The 22834-nt window shown below is 32.4% G+C and overlaps 4 protein-coding genes and 1 long non-coding RNA gene across 9 annotated transcripts in view; 1 reads left to right on the top strand and 4 right to left on the bottom strand.

Annotated features, from left to right (window-relative positions):
* Positions 1-1471: 1471 nt before the first annotated feature.
* Positions 1472-5438, bottom strand: LOC100870545 (uncharacterized). 2 transcript variants are annotated; one of them, XM_086906181.1, is made up of 3 exons: positions 5155-5438; positions 4105-4257; positions 1472-2016 (listed from the first exon to the last, which is right to left on the bottom strand). In XM_086906181.1, the coding sequence occupies exons 1-3, from the start codon at positions 5167-5169 to the stop codon at positions 1588-1590; spliced, it is 597 nt and encodes a 198-aa protein (XP_086762307.1). In that variant the 5' UTR covers positions 5170-5438; the 3' UTR covers positions 1472-1587. The 2 variants fall into 2 exon arrangements, with proteins under 2 accessions (XP_086762307.1, XP_086762308.1); XM_086906182.1 differs by having other exon boundaries at positions 5168-5379.
* Positions 5439-6400: 962 nt separating this feature from the next.
* LOC100871773 (uncharacterized) lies at positions 6401-20318 on the top strand. Of its 4 annotated transcripts, none has more exons than XM_086906175.1 (6): positions 6401-7095; positions 14906-14982; positions 15167-15364; positions 16615-16823; positions 18959-19099; positions 19863-20318. In XM_086906175.1, the coding sequence occupies exons 1-6, from the start codon at positions 7061-7063 to the stop codon at positions 19947-19949; spliced, it is 747 nt and encodes a 248-aa protein (XP_086762301.1). In that variant the 5' UTR covers positions 6401-7060; the 3' UTR covers positions 19950-20318. The 4 variants fall into 4 exon arrangements, with proteins under 4 accessions (XP_086762301.1, XP_003694160.1, XP_086762300.1 ...); XM_003694112.4 differs by having other exon boundaries at positions 19858-20318; XM_086906174.1 differs by having other exon boundaries at positions 14865-14982.
* LOC105735602 (uncharacterized) lies at positions 8080-9188 on the bottom strand. The gene is made up of 2 exons (XM_012487145.3): positions 8301-9188; positions 8080-8197 (listed from the first exon to the last, which is right to left on the bottom strand). Exons 1-2 carry the CDS (start codon positions 9153-9155, stop codon positions 8192-8194), a joined length of 861 nt encoding a protein of 286 aa, XP_012342599.1. The 5' UTR covers positions 9156-9188; the 3' UTR covers positions 8080-8191.
* Positions 11415-13949, bottom strand: LOC100863409 (uncharacterized). Its single transcript, XM_003694126.4, has 3 exons — positions 13425-13949; positions 12403-13176; positions 11415-11915 (listed from the first exon to the last, which is right to left on the bottom strand). The coding sequence occupies exons 1-3, from the start codon at positions 13586-13588 to the stop codon at positions 11603-11605; spliced, it is 1251 nt and encodes a 416-aa protein (XP_003694174.3). The 5' UTR covers positions 13589-13949; the 3' UTR covers positions 11415-11602.
* Positions 14367-22834, bottom strand: part of LOC147657931 (uncharacterized) — a 43205-nt gene continuing 34737 nt past the window's right edge. Inside the window, exons 2-3 of the long non-coding RNA XR_015291599.1 lie at positions 16604-16828; positions 14367-14972 (exon numbers count right to left, since the gene is read on the bottom strand). This is a non-coding gene — a long non-coding RNA (uncharacterized LOC147657931). The remainder of the gene's footprint in view (positions 14973-16603; positions 16829-22834) is intronic.

The following is a 22834-nucleotide window of genomic DNA, read 5'->3' as shown; positions in this document are numbered from 1 at the left end:
GTTTCGATGTCGAGAAAAAAAGATGAATCAATTTTTCTTCAATCTCTCCCTTAGATATTATAGAGATATCTCTTTGGCCAATCTGTGAAAGACGTTTCTAACATTCGAAATTAACAATTTTTTCAATTAACGCCTCCATAAAGTATGTTTTACACGCAACAATGAACGAATGAACGAATGAACGAGTCGTTGGTGAGAGAAGAAATCGAAGAAATGATCTCGAGGAACCATATCAGGGTGTAACAATTTTTAATCAACTGCCGCGTGATAAGTTGACGTGTTTTTAATTAAAAATCCGGGAGAGGAATTAATTATCGATGAGGTTTCGAAGCGAGATTTTTAACTTATTTTTTTTTTTTTTTTTCCTTTTCTTTTCGATCGAGAAGAAAGATTTACAAAGTCAGGCATCCTGTGGGGATGAAAACGAGGCTCCTCCTCCTCTTGTTGGTGTTCGATTTCCTAAGGAGGGGAGGGGAGGGGAGGGGGGAGAGACAGAATTTATCAGAATTTATCGCGGTGCGTTAACGATTGATCGAGCCCATTGAAAATTTGATTCAGAAACGGGTGAAAATTCGACGCTGATTAAAATTTAATCTTGCAAATTGACAAAGCTCGAAGCATTGACGAGCGCGCGTAATTCGAAAGCGATTATTGTGGATCATCGTAATTGTATAATTCTGAATTATACAAATTTTTAATCGAGAGATTCGATGGAAATGTGAACCGAGATAAAGTTTGGTGGAAAAAGAAGAGAGCGTCGATAATTATGTATCACGTATTTTTGTTTCTTTTTGATTTGATAATTGCTCTTTGAAAATGTTCCTCATTGAGGCATGCCATTTATTGCGAATTTGACAAATAGATAAATTGACGATTCCAATAATTCTAAAGCGTATTCTAATTCTGATTCCCGTTTTCGTTTCAACTTTCAAATTGGAGATTGGAATTGTCTGAAATATCATAGAAAAAAAAAATAAATAAATAAAAATTCTGAAAATTGAAAAGTGATAAAAATTTCAAACGTCCATGCATTTTTAAAAAAAGTATTTTTTAAAACCGCAGTGCACAGTTCATTAAAAACTGTTGCTCGGTTAAATCTTAGAGTATCCACTTTAAAGGTGGTGTGGTGCAATTTACATCGTCGTTTCTCGTTTTTTTGTTTACAATTTAACAGTGTGAAATAATGATAAATTTTCGTAACAATTAATAATGTGCGTTATTCAAGTACGAATCTCATAAAGCACGTAATTTACTCCAATAAATCCTTGCGTGCCACCGCCCATTGATCAACTTCATGTATTGCATCGTGCAATTTCCTTTCTGTTTTTTCCTCTCGTTAAATTTTCCTCGACATATCGCACCATCTAGCAAATTCATCTAATTCAAATTCTCATAACGAAAAAAAAAAAGAAGAAAAGGAAAATTAAAAGTCAAAAATTAATAACATTCGCATCGAATTAAAAACCAAATATCGGTTTGGATATTTTATTTCGAAAAATATACTGACAATTTTTGAAACAGCTAAGTAATCTACACAGTTGGAGAATTTTTTCCCTTTGTTTCTTGTTCGTTCGAAATTCTTTGTGCTCAATCGTCAGATGTTTTGCTCGGTATCATCTCATCATCCTTCTCCTCCTCCTCCTCCTCCCTCTCATCCTCTTCCACTTCCTTTTCCTCCTCCTCGAGCCCTTCCTCCTCAATTTTCTCCTTAATTTCGCTCATCTCTTCCTCGATATCCTCCAACTTCGTCTCAACCCCTTTCTCGCTCACATTTTTTTCAGACACCAGTTCCTTAACATCATCGTCGGGGGGGCCAGCCATGATCCTCTCCGTGAACAGGATATCCTCTTTCCGCGGGAACGTTTCCTCCACCATGCCCAACACGTTTCTCTGATACGGGACGAACGGTTGTTCCATCCTTATCTCGACCACCGCCAATCGAGGGGGGAATATTGTAATAGCGCGTAACCTCCGCAACGAGTTGGACATCAACCTTTTACTTTGAGTTGTACCATACTGCGGACAGCCAGGTATTTAAAATTAACTGGACACGGGCTTTCTAGCCCTGCCTCTTATTTCTCGTGTGTTTGCATCTTATTGGTTTATTTGTCTCGCTGCGAATGTTTATTCAAATTTCAATTGCGTTGAAATTTATATAAATATTCGCTACTCGGTCTGGTTATTATCATCGCTAACTGATCTAACAAGTAAATCGATTTTGACGATACTTGGAAGAAAAAAAAAGGAATAGAAGAGATATTCCTTTGAAGAAGAATCAAAGAGAGAAACAAAGGAGACAAAAATTCTTTTTACGTTTCGAAACGAATGGAGAATTTTTTTTAAAAAGAATTTTCTTTTTAAAGAAAATGAAACGAGAGGGGGAAAAAAATGATGAGTTCTGTTGAGCACGATATATTATTCCCGAAGATTAAGAAGAAAATAAATGAAATGGAATAAAATAAAAATGAAAAGAGAGGGAAAACAAGAGAGACGGATAGGAAATAGAAGAGTTCGTCACTTCTTATCTCATTTGCATAAAGTCCATCCTCGTATTGGACGAGCTTACAAAAAATGCGATCCGTGAGCATAAGAAATTATTAATGAAATTTTTCGTGGATGGAGATGGGTGATCTAATTTTCTCGAATAATTCGCGGGCCACGATGGAATCATGTAATAACCTAATATTTTAGCTGTTAGTTCCCCGCAGACAGATTCCCCATTTTCTTCAAAATACACGTCGACCAACTCGTCGGCGAATATTCGACGCGACAAACTAATTAATTCGAACGATGCTCTTATTTTATTTTAACGCGATCCGCTCACGTTTCTCCTCGAAAAATGAACTAAAATCTATCAAACGGCTATTTCACTTAGAAGGTGAGATCATCTATGTTAAAATTTACACCGATTAAATTGAATCGATAAAATATATTTCGAGAGGGACGAGAAATTAAGTGAAAATTGTTATTACATTATAATTGAAATTGGAAAGAAAGAAGAGAAAGGAAAAATAAGATTATTAATTTTGTGATTGTAACAGTACGATTAATGTAAAGAAGTATATTTGTTCCATGTTAATTGAGTTAAATAAAATAAATTAATAAAGTTCGACAAAAATGTAATTGTTCAAAGGATAATTTTCACGAAGGAATGCCATTCATTTTAACTAGAAAATAATTTTAACACCGCTTTATCTGCACTCCTTCCTCCTGTGCATTGATTGCATTTTTCTATTTTCTTTATTTTCCTCTATCAATTGTTTATAGTAATATGCACAAGAGAATCAGTAAACAGAAATGATCATGAAAAAATAAACGTATAAAATATACTACTCCTACTGTTACTTAACAATCAAGTACAAAGTTGCTACGATTAATTTTCATGGAAGATGAATACATACACGTCCGCATCATTGCCAGAATAAACAGAAACACATCACGTGATGCAACGCCTGGCTTTGATCACGTGATATATATCTACCCAATTTTCACAAGAGGAGAATACGTGACGTCACATCATTTCCACATTATCACTACATTAGGCGTATAGATACGTATCACGAGTCATGATACGGCGCTTTACCTCTGTCCAATTTTCACAAGAGAATAACAGATGGACGTCACATTATCCTCACTTCCATTGCTGCATTAGGCGAAGACAGGTCACGTGATACGATACGGCGCTTGGTTTTGGCGGAAGCTCGATCACGTGACGTGGCTCTGTGCAACGTGTAATAGGGACGTACTCTTCTCATGGAAATTCGTTGCAGGAGAATCGAATCACTTTCAATTTTAATGGAAATATATCACGCTCGTCCGACCGCATCGCCAATTTGTTAATATCTCTGATCTACACGAAACAAATATTAACACATATATATATATATGCATAAATATTTTATTTCCCTCGTGATGGACATTGTTAATGAATTTTCATGAAATATTACGCGTTCGAGACAAAGATAGTTACACTTTTATTTTCCTTGTGTATATGTATATGATATGTTTCTCCCTTTTTCTCTTCATTTCTCTTCACGCGAGAAAATGAATTTATTCTCGAAAAAAAATCTGACGTTTTTAAAGTAATTTTATTTTAATACTCACAACGATTAATTTACCAGACTGGCGGAGCATAAAAATGGTGACAGGATGAATCAGGTTGATGGTCAACTCCATCAAACGCAACACGGCAGCGAAAGAGGCCAGAATTCCAGTTATCGCCACTAATATCACGAATTCGATCACACTCGTTAACGCCTAAATCGAAGATTATTTAAAGGGATGGAGAAGAGAGAATCTTTGGAGAAGAAAATCCCGGAAATTTTACGTTTTACGTGTCTTTCAATCACGTTTAACGTTTCCGGGATTATTCTTAGACAGTGCATTTATCCACGACGAAATTGATATTGATACGACCAAGGAGACAGTAGATTCATGGCCATACGTTAAGAAATCATTACAATTCATAAAATCGACCATTAAATGAAGAATCATGGTTTCCTTCATGTAGATGATCTTACATAAGATTGGATCAATTTATAATAAATCTTCTAGATGATATTATGTCTTCAATTTTTATTGGAACATTTCTAAATTTTTATTATTTTACTTTAGAAATTATTCATTAGACTTTTTTAATTGTTGAAAAAATTTAGTTAACATGATTTATTTGAAAAATTTGTTTTCAATTTAAAATTTACTTGAAAAAAAGATTCTATAAAATTTACACAAATTTCTTTTAATCATCTTCAAATAAGAATCGTTAATGGTAACTAATTGATCAACACTTTTGAATTAATTAATATTCTCACAAAAACTTTTTTTAATTTCAAACTAACTTATTATTGTTGAAGATCACCTTCTTCTGGATCTCTTATACAAAGATCTAATCCTATAAAATCACTGTATCTCTCGAATCCACCATCAAAACTTGCATCGTGAAAAGTTTCAAAGACACTGCAGGTCGATAAAAACATATACACCTGGTACACTATATTCAAAGTTCGCTCGAATCTACATAACCTCTAAAAACTTGTCTCCTTGGTCGTGCATATTCCAACTCGTCCAACAAAATAAACGCGAGTAACTGTCTATATTACGTAATAAGATGAAAAAAAAAAAAGAAAAAAAACAGAAAGAGAAGAATCATCTCACGCAAAAAATCGACATTTCTGTTCTTCACACGTGTGTGGCCGAGAACTCGAGAAACTGTTCTTATCGCTGGTTCTTGTTGATTTCATGGATAGAACATCAATATCCTGTTCATCCGCTTCGGATCATGATGAAGCTACATCTTCATCGTCGCTTTCTGCTCCCGCCGGGATGTTAAAGGAGAGGCAAAGAGGAGACCAAGGTTGGAACGGACTGTTTCGGAACACTGAGAAAGAACAGAGTGAAATTCGAGATTAGAGAGATTTCACAGTGCCGCCATCTAGGTTGTATTACGCAATTACTTGGGAGAATAATATAGTATAATAATGTAGAAGGTTTAAACAGGATGTTAATATTATGCATGATATGGAATATGGTTTGGAGAATCGATTCTGAAATATAAGACGAACGTAAAAGTTTCGATGTACAAAAATATTGATCGAGGATTGTTTGTTTAGTTATTTCTAATTGAAGTTTGCATTGGATGAAGGGAGACGAAGATAGAGAGCGAAACGGTATCGTTTCGTTTAATGCAAACTTCAATTGCTTATTAATTAAAATAAATATCCGAATCGAAATTTTTGTTTACCAACTTTTATTTTGAAGACTAAAATACTCGATCAAAGAGTAGATCGAATATGAAAACATATCGTGAATATGTAAATATATTTTGTAGATATATAGAATTAATTTATTTGATTTATGTATTTAATTTCCACGAATGTAATAATTGAGAAGCAAGATATTAAGTTTAAATTTTGCGTTTTAATACGTGACATATAAAAAAAGATTTTTCCTTGGAAAAGTATTGATAAAATTCAACACAAATTTTATTTCAAAAATCATGTTATTATAATTTCATTATAATTATTTTGAATTAATTTTGAATGTAATTACAAAATTATTAAATAAATTAATTCATTATAAATTATTCATTCATATATAATTATCATGCAATATATACATCCAGTAGATATTTTGAGTGCATCGGTGCTCCCGCAATTTCCCGTTATTTCCTTAAGTTAATGATTAAATACAAACTTGCGGTTTCGCTTCGGATATTGATCATTTCCTCACAACTCGATGGATCGTCAAATAGTTTTTGAATTCTATGAGAAGAGAACTAATTTAAAGAGTTTACTTTACACCGAATAATTTTCATTATTATCAAATAAAAAGTAAAGTATTAAATTTTGATAATTTATATAAATATTTTATATAACGCAAACAAAACGATATTAAAAATAATTATTGAAATCCAAATTTTATTAGAATTTTACATACAATGTCTCTTTAAATATAATCTCAATTTCACTTTCAAAATATTATATAAATAATTGTAAGTAATCAAATTTCAATAATTCATATTTTATCTTTAAAGCAACGTTAGATTTAAATCTTAAGACTTGTTAAAAATGATCATTGAATTTGTTAAAATTTCACAGCCAACATATGATACGCATAAAATATATTACGGAAATTGATTGATCAAATTTTGAATAATTTTTATACATCATCACGCGATTTAAATTCCAGCTTAAAACAATTAATTATAAATAATTGTCTAGTAAAATTGTATAAAATTTCAATCTTTTCCCAAACATATCAAACTATCTAAATATATAATTTCAATTTCAAAAGTTTGTTCACGAAACGGCGTGGCGTTTATCCGACCGAGAAGAGAATACACAACGCATACGCTCGAAAACAGGAGTCTATCTAACCTCGCCAACAGGACAAAAGATTGCGTCCATCTATGGCGCGTTAATCGGATACGTTCGCGTCGCTCGCAGAAAATAATAAACACGGCATCACGTAACCTTCGGTATGAACCTTTAAAATTCCACGGTTAATTATTGAATGTCGTGAACAAGTCGTCCTCCAGAAATCTGGGCGCGTTTCTCAGCCCATGAAACGAATTATGGGCATGCAAAATTCGAAGAGGTTAGTGCGAATTGACGTTTCATTATTTATTCATCGTACTTACGAAATCAGATTTCGAAAGAAATTTTACTCTATGCCCGTTTATTTCTCATCGGTGATCGTAACGCTTTGAAATTAATTCTCGTTTAGCTGAATGTAAATAGATAAATCAATTTTACGATATATAAAAAGGAAGATGAAAATTTATAGTTGTATATTTATATAATATATAATGTAAAATGTATATTGTTAGTATTTATAGTAGATAAACGTTGTTTAATAACGTATGCATATAACGAAAACGAATTGAACTCGATATCAATGCTAAATATGGGATCGATTGTCCATTATCCAATCAAACTCGTATTAGAAAAATACTGCAGATAACGCAAATTAGAATATTAGCTATTAGTTGTACAATATTTCATCATGTATAATTATAAAGGGTAATCAATTCTCGTTCTCGTGTAATATCGACAACTTGAATATTCGTGCAAAATGAATCTTTTATTGGGGAGGGCTTTAACACGTTTCTTTGAAAGGGAGCATGGTCCATTTCGTTGGACGTAACGTGATAAATCGTCGGTGATAGTCGATTTTTCAAGGTGTAAGTGATTTCAAATAATTCGTCCAGTTTGGTAAATGGATCCTTTCTCCGCAAGGCTGTCAACCCTGGAGAATTTTAATTATGACGATCCCTGTTTGGGAAGAATCGTGCAACGATGCAGAGAACGCTGGATATATTTTGGTCAAAATTTTGTAATTGGATTAGATCGATGCAGTGGAAAACAATTTAATGACATTACTCGTCATTAAATTTCCACATACGTGTGATCGCAATTAATTATTAAAGTTCGTCTCCATCGATTAGACGCTTGATTATCGTAACGAATCGATTAATTCAATCATTTTCCGATTTTTTAACAACAATATATCGATATATAATCCGATCAATTTGGATCAGGTTGGTAATTTTCGTAGAGAAGAATCGAAAAACTCTATATATATATTTTCATCGAATTTTATTCATATTTTTCACACATTTATATATTTTCGATTATTACATCTTATTACAACTAACTCCATCCTCTGACATCCTCTCTCTCCAGATTCTTCTTCAGAGCTATAAAACGAGCAAAAAAAAATCCTTTGATTAATTATCCTTTCTCCTCGATCAACAAAAACAGATGGACAACAAGCTATATCTATATATAACCTCAACTTACACGTTCGAGGCCACGGTAATGATGATGCGAAGGTGTGATCATGTGCCGGCCCATGGATCGTTCCTTCATGCCCATCACGCGCACGGCGGACGGCTCCACCATTACCGCTGAGCCCAGGCTGGGCACGCCTTGTTGCTTGCAGCTGCACTGCATGACGGACTGTTGGCAGTGATGGCAGTGCGGCACCTTGACGAAGGTGGCCACCGGTTCAGGCTCGGCCACCATCATGACAGGCTTCTGGGGGACAACGACCATGTGCTCCTCGTAAACGGGCATCACGGGCACCATCTCCTTCTCAACCTTGGTCACGATCATCTTTTCGGGCTTGGGTTCAGGCTTCACGATCTTCTCCTTCTGGATCACGGTCTCGACCATTGGTTTCACGGTTTTCTCCTCCTTAGCTGGTTGGATGATGTTCACGTTGGTCTGGGCAGGTGGGCAAGGTGGCTGGGGCGGTTGGACCACCTTCAAAGAGGCCTGGGCAGGTTGGATCGGCGGCTGGATCACGCTCAGAGTCTGGATTGGCGAGGGGACAGGCTGGATGTTGAGGGTCTGGACGGGTTGTGGAACGGCTTGGATGTTCAACGTTTGGACACGTTGCGGTACGGGTTGGATGTTGAAGGTTTGCACGGGCGGTTGGGCGGCCGCCTGGATGCTGTAGGTTTGCGGCTGAGGAAGCAGGCTTGCCGAGTCCAGACAGACTATCGACTTCTTCGACCTGTCCTGATCCTCCCCGGCGGCCTCCTCGATCTTCAGATCCTCCTTCTCCAACGACTTTTCTATCTTCGCCGTGGGGACAGCCTGGGACAGGGCCAGACCCAGCAGCAGAAGGGCGAAACTGATGTTGAGACTCATCTCTCGCTTTGTTTCTTCGATTTGTTGTTGGATTTGTCGGTGCTCGACGTTCAACTGTGACGACTCGAGGCGATCGGCCGGTTTTTAAAGGAAACCGCGAGACTATGAGGCGCTGGCTCGATTTCGAAATACGCAATGCATACGCAACGGAGCTGATTATGCGGAATTCCGAGGGTGTTGAGACACTTGTTGACAGTGGCCGTTGATTCACGCGCGGTGCGTGAAACGATAGGTGCATTATTGTGCGATGATACAATATGGACGATTCCTGTGCTTGTTGCGAGTTGTCGATAATCGTGCGATTCGATGGAATTAAATGGACACTTTTCACGTGCGATGATGAATAATTCCTCGACGTGGGTTAAATTCATATGAATATCCTCTTGGAGGATTTTTCTTTTTTTTTTCTTAAAAATGTATTTCCAAGTTTTGTTCATTGATCAAGATTGAATAATATTTCTAATCATACGATTCTACATTTTTTGAAATATGATATTGATTATATTTTAAATCTGATTACTGCAGAATTGAATCTACGTTGTGTTCATTAATCAAGTAAATAATATTTTTAATCATACGATTCTACATTTTTCAGCTTTGAAATATGATATTGATTATGTTTTAAATCTGATTACTGGAGAATTGAATCATGAATTTTAAGAAGAAGTATATTTTTGAAAAATATCTCCAAGGTTCTGTATTTATGATGTTTTCAATTTTAAAATATTGACATTTTCACTTTAAATCTGATTATTGGAGAATTGAACGAGAAGAATGAATTTTAATCGAATGTTTTTAATTATTCCAATTATAATTTTTTAATTTTATTACAATTTTATGCAAGAACAAGTAACAAACGTATTAATTATGTGGCAAGAAATTTAATTTCGTTATTATTGATATTATTGCATAATTTTTTCCAAAATATTTGAACAACGCTCCTTGCGTAAACATTGAACAATAATATTATTCCGCTGATATTCGTTTCGCGATTACCAAATCGTATTGGGATACGTTACCAACAGCACGCATTTGCGTTTGTAATTCACAAATTACCGTGATGTTTTTCTCCATCTTTCATTATTCTTCTAGTTTCAGAATTTTTATCAAATTACAATTATTTTCAACGATGTAGTTTTTATAAAAATTATATAATCATTTTTTTTACATCCGAGATTTTTCAAAATGCAGGAGAAATTCATTTTATATCAATGCGTATACATATATATATATAATTAATTTTATCAGTTTACTTTCACAGCGCACAGTTTCCTTAACGTAAAACGAAACTCATGCCCCGGCCATTTCCTTTCAACTTTAGAAGTTGAAAGAAGTCTGGAAGGTAGCAAAGATTGGGCTGCTTTATAATTCTTCTCACGATTCTTTTTCTTTTCTCCCGTGATCGAAATTTTTCTTTTTCGCGTTTAAAGAGCGCTTTTAATCTCGACACAATGCTTTCGTTATTTCTTTTCCCCCCCCAAGAATCGTCGCAATTCCCTCTTTCTCTTCTTTGATCAGAGCACACCTCTGTAGAATAATTTCACTAGAAGTTATTACCTCCAACTTGTAATCGGATCATACGAATCATCGAGTGTAAAAAAATTTTACACTCATTTTTCACGTCCTCATTTTTATTCCCACTACATATATATATATATATATATATATATATATATATATATATGTATATTTTCTTTTTTTTATTTTTGCAATCATTATTATTTTCTTGCTTTTGAAATTTATCTTTGAATATATCTTGAGATTAATTTCCATCACGTACACCCCATTTTGTGCAACATTACTATTTCGATGCAATTGCTATAACGCATTGAATGTAATTATACATGTTAATCTAATTTGAAAGATAATGTTATATATGTATATCTGGAGAATTCATAATTTCATATTAATATTATAATATAATTAAATAAATATCTGTGTGTTATATATCATTGAATAAATTTCATTTTATCATCTCTACTTTAATTCGATCGTATCAACGATCACGCATTTTCGTGATTTCGAAATATTTAAATATCGCATCGATAAACACATTGCTTGATATATATGTATAAATACACATACATAAAATCATTTTCACGGGTCATTTTCGATGAAATTTTATATAAAAAAAAAAGGTATAAAAAAATTTTATTATTTTTACAAAACACAGTTTTATTTTTTCCATCATATTGATTTCCATCCGATCTTTTTATATCTCTCGGATTAAAAAAGAAAAAAAGAACGAAACAATGTTAGTTAGTTTTTTCTAGGAAAATTTATTTCTTAAAACAATTTATAAAACATTCACAGATTATTAGACAAGTTCGTTCAGAATTCATAGTTTATGGCAAGTGCTTATGCATTTAACACATCTACCAATCTCTCGACGATCTAATTCCCTAGATCGCTCTAGAATCGTCAGTTCTAAACCCATCAAAGAACAATCATAATCCTGTTGTGGTCTCTTCAGACGCACGAGCAGAATCGGTGATCTTCTCCAGTTCCAATCCAGTCTGCGAGGAAGTTTCACCCTGGGACCCGTTCCTCGAGAACACAGATTTGTCCCCAGAATTACCACCCCTTCTCGAAACATCTCCGTCCCTGTTAATCTCTTTTTGTTGCATCACCTCGCGAGACTCGAATTCTTTATCATTTTGATAATCGTCATCCGTCCCTCTTCCCATTTGATCGTCATTTTCATCGATCTCGTAATTCCTTGCATCCTGTTCTTTCTGCTTCTCTGACTGCTTCTGCCATCTGCTGTGAAAAATAGTAAATCAATTTTTTATATAGATAGAGTTCAGAAACTAGAAACACATTCTGGAACAGTTAACTTTTTATTTTGATAAATTTCAATCGAGTCATTATTTGGCAAACTTGAAAGATTAAATAATAAGAAGATTTTTAACGCGTGAGCCACTTTTAGAGAATGTGACGTTCTCCATTTAAGGAAGGAAAAATAAAGTATAGTTTAATTCTACATTGAGTAAAAGCAAAGATCAAAGAGATCAGATTGAACATATAGATTGAGACTTATTTAGTTAACTTATAAACAATTTATATTAGAAGACAAAGTGAATGAGAGCGAGACAGACCTCGTCGAACTTCTGTATGTATTCCCTTTTTTGATCTAAGAATTAAGATACAATCTGTAGAATCAGACGAATCACAAAATATATCTCTAAAATATTAAATGTCCTCATTGCATTGGAAGAGAACGTAATATAACCTATCTCGTTCCTACCTGCTACTATTAACAACCTCCATACCACCTCTTCCAACACTGTGCACCATTCTCAGCGCATTGAGATCCGTTGGCAGGTTATGCGAATTGTATTTAACTCTTGGCGAGGAGGAGTGGGTCATCCTAGAATTTCCATACTGATTCCTTCCAGATTGAACGATATACCGTTCCAATCCTTGACTTCTCCCCTTCACTTGATCTCTGCCATACGAGACTCCACTGTTCCATCCTCTTATATTATTATATTGGCCAGGGATCTCGCTCATAGGATTACTCTGGATGAACGTGTCGTCGAAATATTTGTCATCCCTGTGCATCATTCTCCCTTCGTAAGGTCTCTCTTTGAAGTTGTTCGAAGAGCTCTGATAATTTGGTTCGTCGTTGAACGAGCCGTAGTCCGGATACAGTCTGTTGGATTGGCCTCTGACCACGTCCACGTAGAAATTAGGCCTGCCTGCTTGGCTTCTGGAGAATCTGGGCTCCGAGGATCCGGGCAAGGCTCGATACCAGTTCGAGGTGTCCGTGTAGCTGTTCATACCGCGGATAGAGGCGGTTTGCGGAGGAGCCAGGTCAAAATCGAGATCCGTCCCGATGGTGAAGGGATTCTCGCGTTTGCGGGTGGCTGCTGATCGTGCGAAAGGTGAGCTCCATCTGCCTCTAACGCCTCCCTCGTATGGATTGGCAGGATAGGAGGATAGGCGGTACGGCTGACCTGTCTGCCAAGGACTGGTTTCTGGCTCCAGTCCACGGTATTCTCTTCTAGTTGGCTCGTCCCTTCGATAGAGAGAAATTAATTTTTACTTTTCGAAAACTATTGGAGCAGAGTTATGAACCAGTGTATATATAGCGGGATATTCATATTGGAAGAGAAATTTTGGAAGAGAATTTCGTTAACCTGGTTTACTAACAAAGTTTCGGGTTCAATTTATCCTCTATAAATATCTGTGGGAAATCTGTGTAGCGAGAAAATGATCGAATGTTTTGTAAAAAGGATTAAGCTGCGATTAAATCGAGTCTCTTACCACGAAACAAGGGTGTCTGGCCGTTCTCGACGACACGAGGGACAGGAAGCATGCCTGTGATCTCTGGTGTGCTGCCCTTCCCACCTCCACGACTGTGGCGATCCTGTGATCGCGGTCACGAGCGAGCAGAGTAGAAAGAATCTTCGAAAGGATGGATCGAACATACTTATCTGATTATGATTAAAAACCGGATCGATCCCACACGCTTTTATAAGCTACAGAATCAACGAGGATACTTCCTCCTTGTTGCGTAAAAATCTCGTATTTCCTTTACGTGGCCGGAAACAAAGATCGTTCCGATGATTCATTGATTGAGGTTAGGTTAACCTTGATCCGGTTTCCCATGGTTATCGGTGCAATAATATAAATATCGAAGAAGCTGAAGAGAAATAAAGATTGCGGTGAAATAAGAACGATAAGAGACAATTAGAGAGGAGAAGAAAAATAAGAAGGCGAAATAACGTTAGGATAAATTGTTTTGAATTAAACAACTATTAATTTTTTTTTTTAACGTGAACAGAAAGCGAAGGATTTCGATTTTTTTTTTTTTTTTTTTTTTGAGTTCGTTCGAAATTAAACATTGCACAAGACCGGAATTTAAATAATAAACGTGTCATCAGACTAAATATAATAATAAAACATGATTATTATTATTGTTAAATAAAGTTATCGTGGAATTAACGTGTTTTCATTGTGATAAAAATATATTTAAAAATTTGTATTCAATTTACTTCGTGTTTTCCCTACGATTATTTTAATTGCCTTTTTTTTTTATTAAAAGTTAATTACGTTTATAATCCACAAGCTTTTTCTTCTTACTTATATTCTTTCTCGTGCAAAGTCGTTTCCTCGAAGGATATGACGATACTTATAAATTTTAACAAGAATTTAATTAAATATTGAATACAAATAATCTCGTTTAACTTGTTTGATATTTTTAACGATAATTTTATTTTAGTAATTCTTCGATTTTTTACTTACAAGTATTAAATCTCGAGATTAAGAAACAATACTGATACAAGTTTGTACAATATAATAATAAGCAGGACTTATTAAAAAGTTCAATTTTAATTCTAGGTTTAATTAAGTTCGAGCTAAGGGAAAATGAATATAAATTAGGTACAATATTTTCGTATTTTTGCTCTCGACATGATGTTTAATTAACACTATAAGCAGTTTAAGACGTGAAATTATAAAGGGAGGTTATTAGCAATAACCTTAATACATTATAAAGATTAAATAAAAGAGCGCAATTTTTAATTTGGCCGGAATTATTGCTTTATTTTCTTTCAAAATTTCGATTAATATTCTATATAAGCAAAGCTAAACTAAAATTCATTATTTATATATACGTATAAATCTTTCGAGAATTCCTTTTCGATTATACCTTTAACGATTTTATATCCAGTTACTTTCTTTAAGTATCGTTCACCATCGTAGATGGCGCTACGAAAGCTCATCCACCGAATATTTCTTCGCAGACAGGATACAGACGATGACATAATATCGAAAAAATCGTTGCAGACGGTGAAGCAGATCATCAACTTTCTGAAAGAACGTAAGAAATACGAGTATATCGCAATATATTTTTTTCATTCGTACATTTACAAATTGACACCGTTAAATAAATTTCTTTCTTTCGCTTTCTTTCCTCCGTTTCGATTAAATTAAAAAAATTCTTGAAAAAAATAATTGTAAGTAATTTTAATTAAAAAATCCGAAAAACTTTTCGTGGTTTCAAGATGCCAGAGAGGAAGGTTTATTCCGACGTGCAGGCCGTCGTGATCTCAGAAGAAGGATCTTAAATTCTTTAAAGAAAGGAGAGAAACCTCATTTAGGGAACAATGACGCGGCTTTGGAATGCGCAGCAGCGTTACAACTTTTCTTATGTCATTTAAAGAAACCCGTCATGCCCCAGCACGTCCAGCAGCTTCTTCTGGGTAACCAAGAATTCTCTTTATTTTCCCTCCTTAAAAAATTTCTAAAATAATTCTCAACCCATTATTCTCGTTTAAAGTTTTATAAGAAAATATTTGCATAAACGTGGTTTACAAATGGAATTTTTTTCTTTAAATCTCTTGAAACTTCTTAAAAATTCAATGCTATTTAATACATAGATTGAGAGGCACTGCTCTATCTTTTCTCTTAATCTAATCCTCGTGCGAATAAATTAATTTATCAAGCAAATAGAATTTTTCTTCTAAATTCGTATTCGTATAACCTATTAAAAATTTTGACGCAATTTTACTAATTTCGTAGATTGAGAACCACTGTTACAGATACATACGAATGAATATGTATTCTTTTACGATATTAAATCATATATCGTATCACATAGATTTAATAAACTAAATTTTCTCGTTTCTCTTCACTTCCGTTGTATTAATATAGGCCAATTCGACCGTGCGACTAGAACAATTCGAGAATCGTTTGCATTATGAACAATATAATAAATTTTCGCACACGTAGCGTATCCGTGTGCAATTTGGCGAAAGGATAGCATCGTCGATAAAATTAACGAGTTCGCTTAAGTAATAATTCTCCGCGTGTTACCTAACCTCAAAATTGCAAACAGTGTGCACTCGTATTCCTCCCCCCTCTTGACACGTTTCGAATAACGAACTTGACAGATTTCGACACGATATCCTACGCTCAGAAAAAAAAATACGCGGCTCTAATTAAAATCGACGCTTATTATTGGGGAGATAAACGATAAAGATCGACAAACGATCCTTTTTCAGCAATTTATTAAAATTTTCACAACTTGGAAGGTATATTTTATTTTTTTAATTATAGAGCAGAAGTTTTTCTCTCTGTTAAAAAACTGTCAATTAGCTCGTTATATAAAATAATTATACGATGTTTTCTATTAAATTGAGATAAAAATACGTGTGAAAAAGGAGGAAAGCAATATGCTAATTAATAAAATGAATAATATCTCAATTATAACTTTATACAAAAGAAATATCGAATTATTTTTTATAAAGTAAAAAAAAAAAAAAAAAATTATACGTTGAAGTATTATAGTCGAAAAAGTTACTATATTCAGAATCTTCTCAAATATAATAATTGTATATTAACAATTAATAATTAAATTATACCTAAACCAATATATCTATCTCGATTTTTTTAAATTCGAGATAAAAAGAAAATCGATAAAACTTAATAAACATTTTTACGTGATAACCAGCTGATAATCCTGGAGTGACCGCCCACATGATCGCCAGAGACGCCCTAGGATTGATACGACAGGATGTTGGTGGTCGTCATGGAGAGCTATTGGCTGGTCTTCTTGATTTACTGAGACACTTGACCCTTTCTGGTCCTCCATCCGAGAGATCAGAGCTTCGTGGTTCACCGCTTCCGATTGCACTGCTTCCAGTCTTCTTCACTTTAACGGTAAACTATCCCAGACCCGAACCGAATATGAAATAAAATTGCCACACTAGAGATCAAATTCTCGTTCGTCTCTGCCTCTAAGGATCGTCGAAATAATATAAATTTGGATTCATGGTTAAAATATTATCGTATTCAGTGTATATCAACGTCCAAATTATATTATAATAGACGAAAATATGATATCTACAGGCAACGACAAAAAGACAATACTTTTGTGCCACTTCTTATTAGTCTTATTTTCAGCTATACATTGTGCTAACGTAGCTCAACGTAACTTAATTTTAATGATCAAACAGGATTCTACGTTAACATAAGAGGGTAAACATGATTATATTCTCAGTGAAAATGATATATAGTGAGGTTATAAAATCAAAGTTTAGAATTTAAAATATGTAAGTAGAAGTCTTTTCTTTTTTTTTTTTTTTCAAAATCATTCGACGCTTTCGAATTAATTTTTCTTTCTTCTCAAATATCTAGATCGATAGTATAACACATTAATATATTTTAATTCACTCGTCACATTACTTTCATCGAGAATTCTATTATTATGCCATGATAGACGTGATAGACATATATAATATAACGTTATATATAATACAACTTCCATCTCAACTTCCATTATATCATGACTAAACTTTAATGTGCCTACATTAGAGCAAACTATTTGTAAGTTAGAAAACTATCATATTCGTTCTGATATAAATACAGCGTTGAGAATTAACAATTCAGATGTACTGACTCTGACTTCGACCATCTTAGCCAAGCAAACATTATCCACAAACGAATTCCTGTAAAGATGTGAACACATTTAAAAGTATGATTCTTAAGAGTTATTTTTTTTGCAAAAAGACTCTACATTAACAGTGAGAATTACTTATCTTAATTTACAAAGAAACCGTTTCAAGAGCAATTCTTTCAAATATTCTTAACTTGTTCATTCTCGTCTACAACGATCGTTTTACGAATTGTGACATAAGAGAAGATGCGCACACAACGTGAAACAGAACCCAGAAGAATTTTGCCAGCACGTGCCACAGTAATTCACAAAGAAGCCAATAGCTGTAGCGACGTCAAATACATCTGGGATCAAAGGCCTTATATACAGTGCTTACTATAAGGAATATATCGATAACCAATATCACAAACGCTTTGTTGATTGAAAGGAAATCTGGATGTTGGTTTCTATTAACCAATCAACGAGAATTTAAATAGATAATTCATTTTTGAAAATTTTTTCGTGGCAATTTAACCGCTTTATATAAAAGTACAATTGTTTTAACGAAATAAGATATATTGAAATTTGATTGAAAAATTAATTTGTATTATGCCATTGACGAAACTGATAGAAAGTTGTATATTAAATTTCTAACGTTCAGTTTCGTTTGATCGTGAAGAACTTGCTTGTTATTAGAAGCTTTGATACTCGGCTCACGTGCCGCCAGTTTGTTACTTATAATGTAGAGTAAGAGGATGTAGGAATAACAAGCAACCTGATGCTATTGTATTGTATTAAAAAGGAAGGAAACTTCGTTCTTGGAACTGGGGATGTAGTGAAAAAGGCGAGGTGATAGGAGAGCTGAATGAGCATTAGCATACCAATTACTTTAGAACTTTGAAAATGTGCAAAGTTTTTTGAGCCATTCGACCTCTTTATTCACGTAGAAAAAGTTATCATATGCACCTATATACTCGATTCGAAGCTACTCTTCTTGGAAACGAAAAGCTTCATATGACTTCTATAGCTTCATATTTTATTCTGTCATCTTTATTTATTTTCTTTTTTTTTTTAACTGTACAACTTTCTTCACAGAGGCAAAGGATGCTTCTATGTTTATTCCTCATATGTAAAATAATCTCCATGTTTAATAAATTCAATAATTTGAATACATCGATTCTTATGATAATCACAAAATCAATTCAATCAATCTTTCATAACTATTTGCATGTAAAAATTGGATTCATCTTTCACATTTTCACATTTTAGCCTGTATTATTATAAAAACTTTTTTTTTTTTTTTTAAGTGTTTCGTCGATTCAGCTTTCGAATCCAGAGGTTCGAAACGGGTAAAGAGGAATCGCTAAACACATGAATGAAGATTTCGACACGACTGATCGATCTCACTTTGCCATTTCAGCCGGCTGATCTGGTAAAATGGAAGCAAGTGGCCGCCAGATTCAGCGAATTAATTACCGAGGCCCCTGAACAACTGCAGCTGAATGAAAATCGATTGTACGAAATAGAATCAACGAGGCTATCCATTGGGAACGCGGGCAACGTAAGAAATAGAAACTTTCTCACGACGTAAAAAAGATTAACCGTGCCGGATATTGTTCTTCGAAAAACAATTTTTCTTCATTCGCCACTCGTATTTGTTCGCGATGAAAAATTGAATATTTGAAGAGAGAGAGAAAGATTGAATCTTTATTTTTCTCTTTTTAAAGAAAATTGTAAAATTACAAAGGTGAGAGAAACAAAAGAATATGAAATCTGGAATATCTTTTATGGATTCTTTTTAATGGTGATGTTAATTTTATGAATATCGATATACATATATAGATATATATGCGTAGATTTCATTTAACTTATAAATATAATTTCTGAAGTTTGAATGTGATTAATATATATATTTTTTGGGGAAAATTTAAAATATTTTTCAACATTATTATCCACTTGAATCGATATTCATAAATGTATTTTAAATATATGTATAATAAAAAAATAATTTTGTTTTTGATTTATAACATCATCTTTTAAAAAAATAATAATAATCTTCAATTGATATAATTAAATAGCGTCTATGAATTGATTTATAAGAAAGGATTAAATTCTTTACATTTAAAAAATAATAAATGAATCTGAAGATGAAAAATAAGTGCAAAATAATGTAAAATATGAATTTCCCCTTGTGACCGAGGAACGAAAAAAGAAAAGAAAAGAACAAATACGAGAAGAAAGATCAAACAATCCTCATTCCTTTTTTTCCAAGATAATTTTATTAACAAATTTACATAAACGTTCCTCTTATCGTTTTAGGTTAGGTTGGAGAGATAACTGGGATTCTTGATGTGCCGTTGCATGGTCCACCGGCGAGTAGACTTCATCCAGCAATTTCCAATTCGAATTGAAAGCACCCAATATTAAGCGGCATTAAAAACGTAATTTTTTTCGTACACATGTAACGAAATATTTTAAATTACCTGCATTTCCACTCATATCTTCAATCGCGGAATTTAATCCCCTTTTCTTTACTAACATTATATCTTTATCCAATATTTTTCTTTTTTTTCATCCTATTCCTATTTCCTCTTTCTTCTTATATTCAAAAAACTTTGATCCTTTATTTTGATTTTGGGATGAAAATGATTTGTAAAGAAAAAAAATTAAGAACGTATATATGTACGATATATATATATACGATAAACATGCTAGGGATTATCAATTTGTAATAAATTATATTTGAAAATATATAAAAATAAACTAATTTTCTCATTAAACTATAACATTTTTTACTTTCTTATTGAGAACTACTTTATTCAATCTTGTTGAAAAATATATAACCTTTTATAAGTAACAATAAATTCCTATTTTGCTGAAATTATCACTTACAATAATTGACAATCTTCAAATAATTGACTTACATCTTATTTTAAAATCGACCCAAATGATTACTAGACTGGAATTCAGCAGAAGTCACATCCTAAAACCACACAATTTCCTCGTGACACTGTTCAGAACATTGCTTTCTGCATATTCTCCCCTCTCTCCCCCCCCCCCCCCCGTTCAGAATACAATTTAAGTTCATTTAACATGGGCGTCGTTACATCTCGAATTTCTTGTCGTGCATCTCTACAATCTCTTTATCAAGGATCTTAGCTTAGATCTACATTTTCGTTCCATAGAACGTCGTTAAGAGGAATACCAGATGTCGTTATATGTCCTTTTCTAGGATATTCGTATGGTTGCCTATAAATGATCCACTTTTGGGTTTAACTTGCGTGATGCTTTTCTCGAATATCGAGAAGCAATAGGAAATGAGGCAATGGTATGTATGAAACGAGTCTTGATGAAAATCGTCATGTCGTGATTAAATTAAATACTATTGTTCGAGATTCTGGATGATTGTATAGTGATTTTCATGATATGATATAATCTTTATAAATATAAGTGTTCCATAACCTTTTCTTAGATTAAGATTTTATAATGTTCAAGTAACTTGAGAGAAAAGAGTTATATTGAAAATATAAAATATTTCTACGAATTATTTCTCAAAAAAAAAATTTTTTTTTTACAATGATGTCATATTATAATTTTCTAGAAGATGTTTTCTATGAGTATAATTGAAAATAAAATTCTCGAGAGTTATTTTTGATTATTATTTTAATTATAAAAATTAAATTAAATATTAGATAAAAGTGAAATAAAATTGACACAATTTCTCCTGCCTTTAGCCTCACGTATTCCTTGTGTATTCAGTCGTATTGTGCGTCCAGTAATGGTCCTTGTACAATTTAATTTTCTTTCTGGCGCGCTTCTCTTTTTCCAACGTTGTTTTATCAAACAAACATCAACACAACATAACTTCTTATAAAGAAGTTTCTTTGTTCTAGAAAAAACGCAATATTCTTCTTTCCTTCTTTATATTCTTTAGCGAATTTCTAATTCAATTTATGAATGTATAAAACAAGAATTTTTAATACAATTTCTTTTCTTTTTTTTTATAAATGATTTGAGAAAAATGAAAAAGTTAATTGAAGTTAAGAATTAATTATTCGTAATCAATTAATTTGATAGATTTTCTATTTATATAAATGAAAATGTGAAGATAAAAAAATATGTATTTTATTTATTGAATTTTTTTCTAAATTTACATGTTAAATTTACCAGAGATATTATAGAAGAAAATAATAAAAAATCATTAATTTTCAAGGTATAAAACTTAAATTAAGAAATATATCTCTCATAGTTATATAAATAAAAATATAAATTATTATATTACATTAATAAATTAATAAAATTAATTAACTTATAAAATTAATGAAATATTAATAAAATTACACACTTGGAAATTCATATTTAAATATTTAATATTTTAAAATATTTGTTTGAAATATATTTATATATTTATATATATTTGTAGATAACTACTTATGCAATTATCGATATGATAGTCAATAATGTTAGACTTTATCTACTGAATATACTTATCAAGTGAGAGAAAATCAAATTAATTATGATTTAACCATGTACTATTAAGCGTATTCGATTTTATGCATATTTTAAAATCGTATACAAATTTCACATTTAAAATATATTTTATTATTATTATCGACGGATGGAAAATTAATTGTTATCATGCCAGTATATTATCTACAAATGATAAATTGCAAATTTTTAAGAATAATTATTTTTTAAATAAATGTATAAAAAATAACTTGAAAATATAGAATAAATAAACTTTAAAAATATAAAAAATAAATTTTTGATCATATATTTATATAATATTAATTCCAAATTAATACTTAACAATTATAACTATTGTTTTGTAAAAATATTATTCTATAAAATTTTGACAAATTATTCTATTTTATAGAATTTCAAAATATAATATAAATATGAAATGAAAATCATTTTTGACAATGAAGATAACATAATTATCATGATTATATTTTTCGATTGTAAAAACTGTTGACGTTAAAAATAAAAATCTAATCCAAAAATGTTAAATTTTTACTGACCATTATAAATTTATTCGTGGTTATTATAACTATTTTTTTTTAATCGTAGTTGGAATATTTTAATATGGTTATAAAGTGTAAAATAATATCACAAAATTTAATTTTAATTTATAAAAATATATATTAATTGTTATATTTATTATAATAACAAATTGTTATATATATATAAATTAATAAAAATTCAAAAAATGTTAAATTACTAATCATTATATTCGAAAAATTAGTTTTGAAAGAATCAATACAAATATGTTCGTTGAATTTCATAACGATCTTCT

This window comes from Apis florea, unplaced genomic scaffold (genome assembly GCF_048593485.1).
Source record: "Apis florea isolate Af1SG1 unplaced genomic scaffold, ASM4859348v1 contig_2492_pilon, whole genome shotgun sequence".
Taxonomy (NCBI): domain Eukaryota; kingdom Metazoa; phylum Arthropoda; class Insecta; order Hymenoptera; family Apidae; genus Apis; species Apis florea.
The sequence above is the reverse complement of the archived record's forward strand: the minus strand, read 5'-3'. Positions and strand labels throughout refer to the sequence as shown.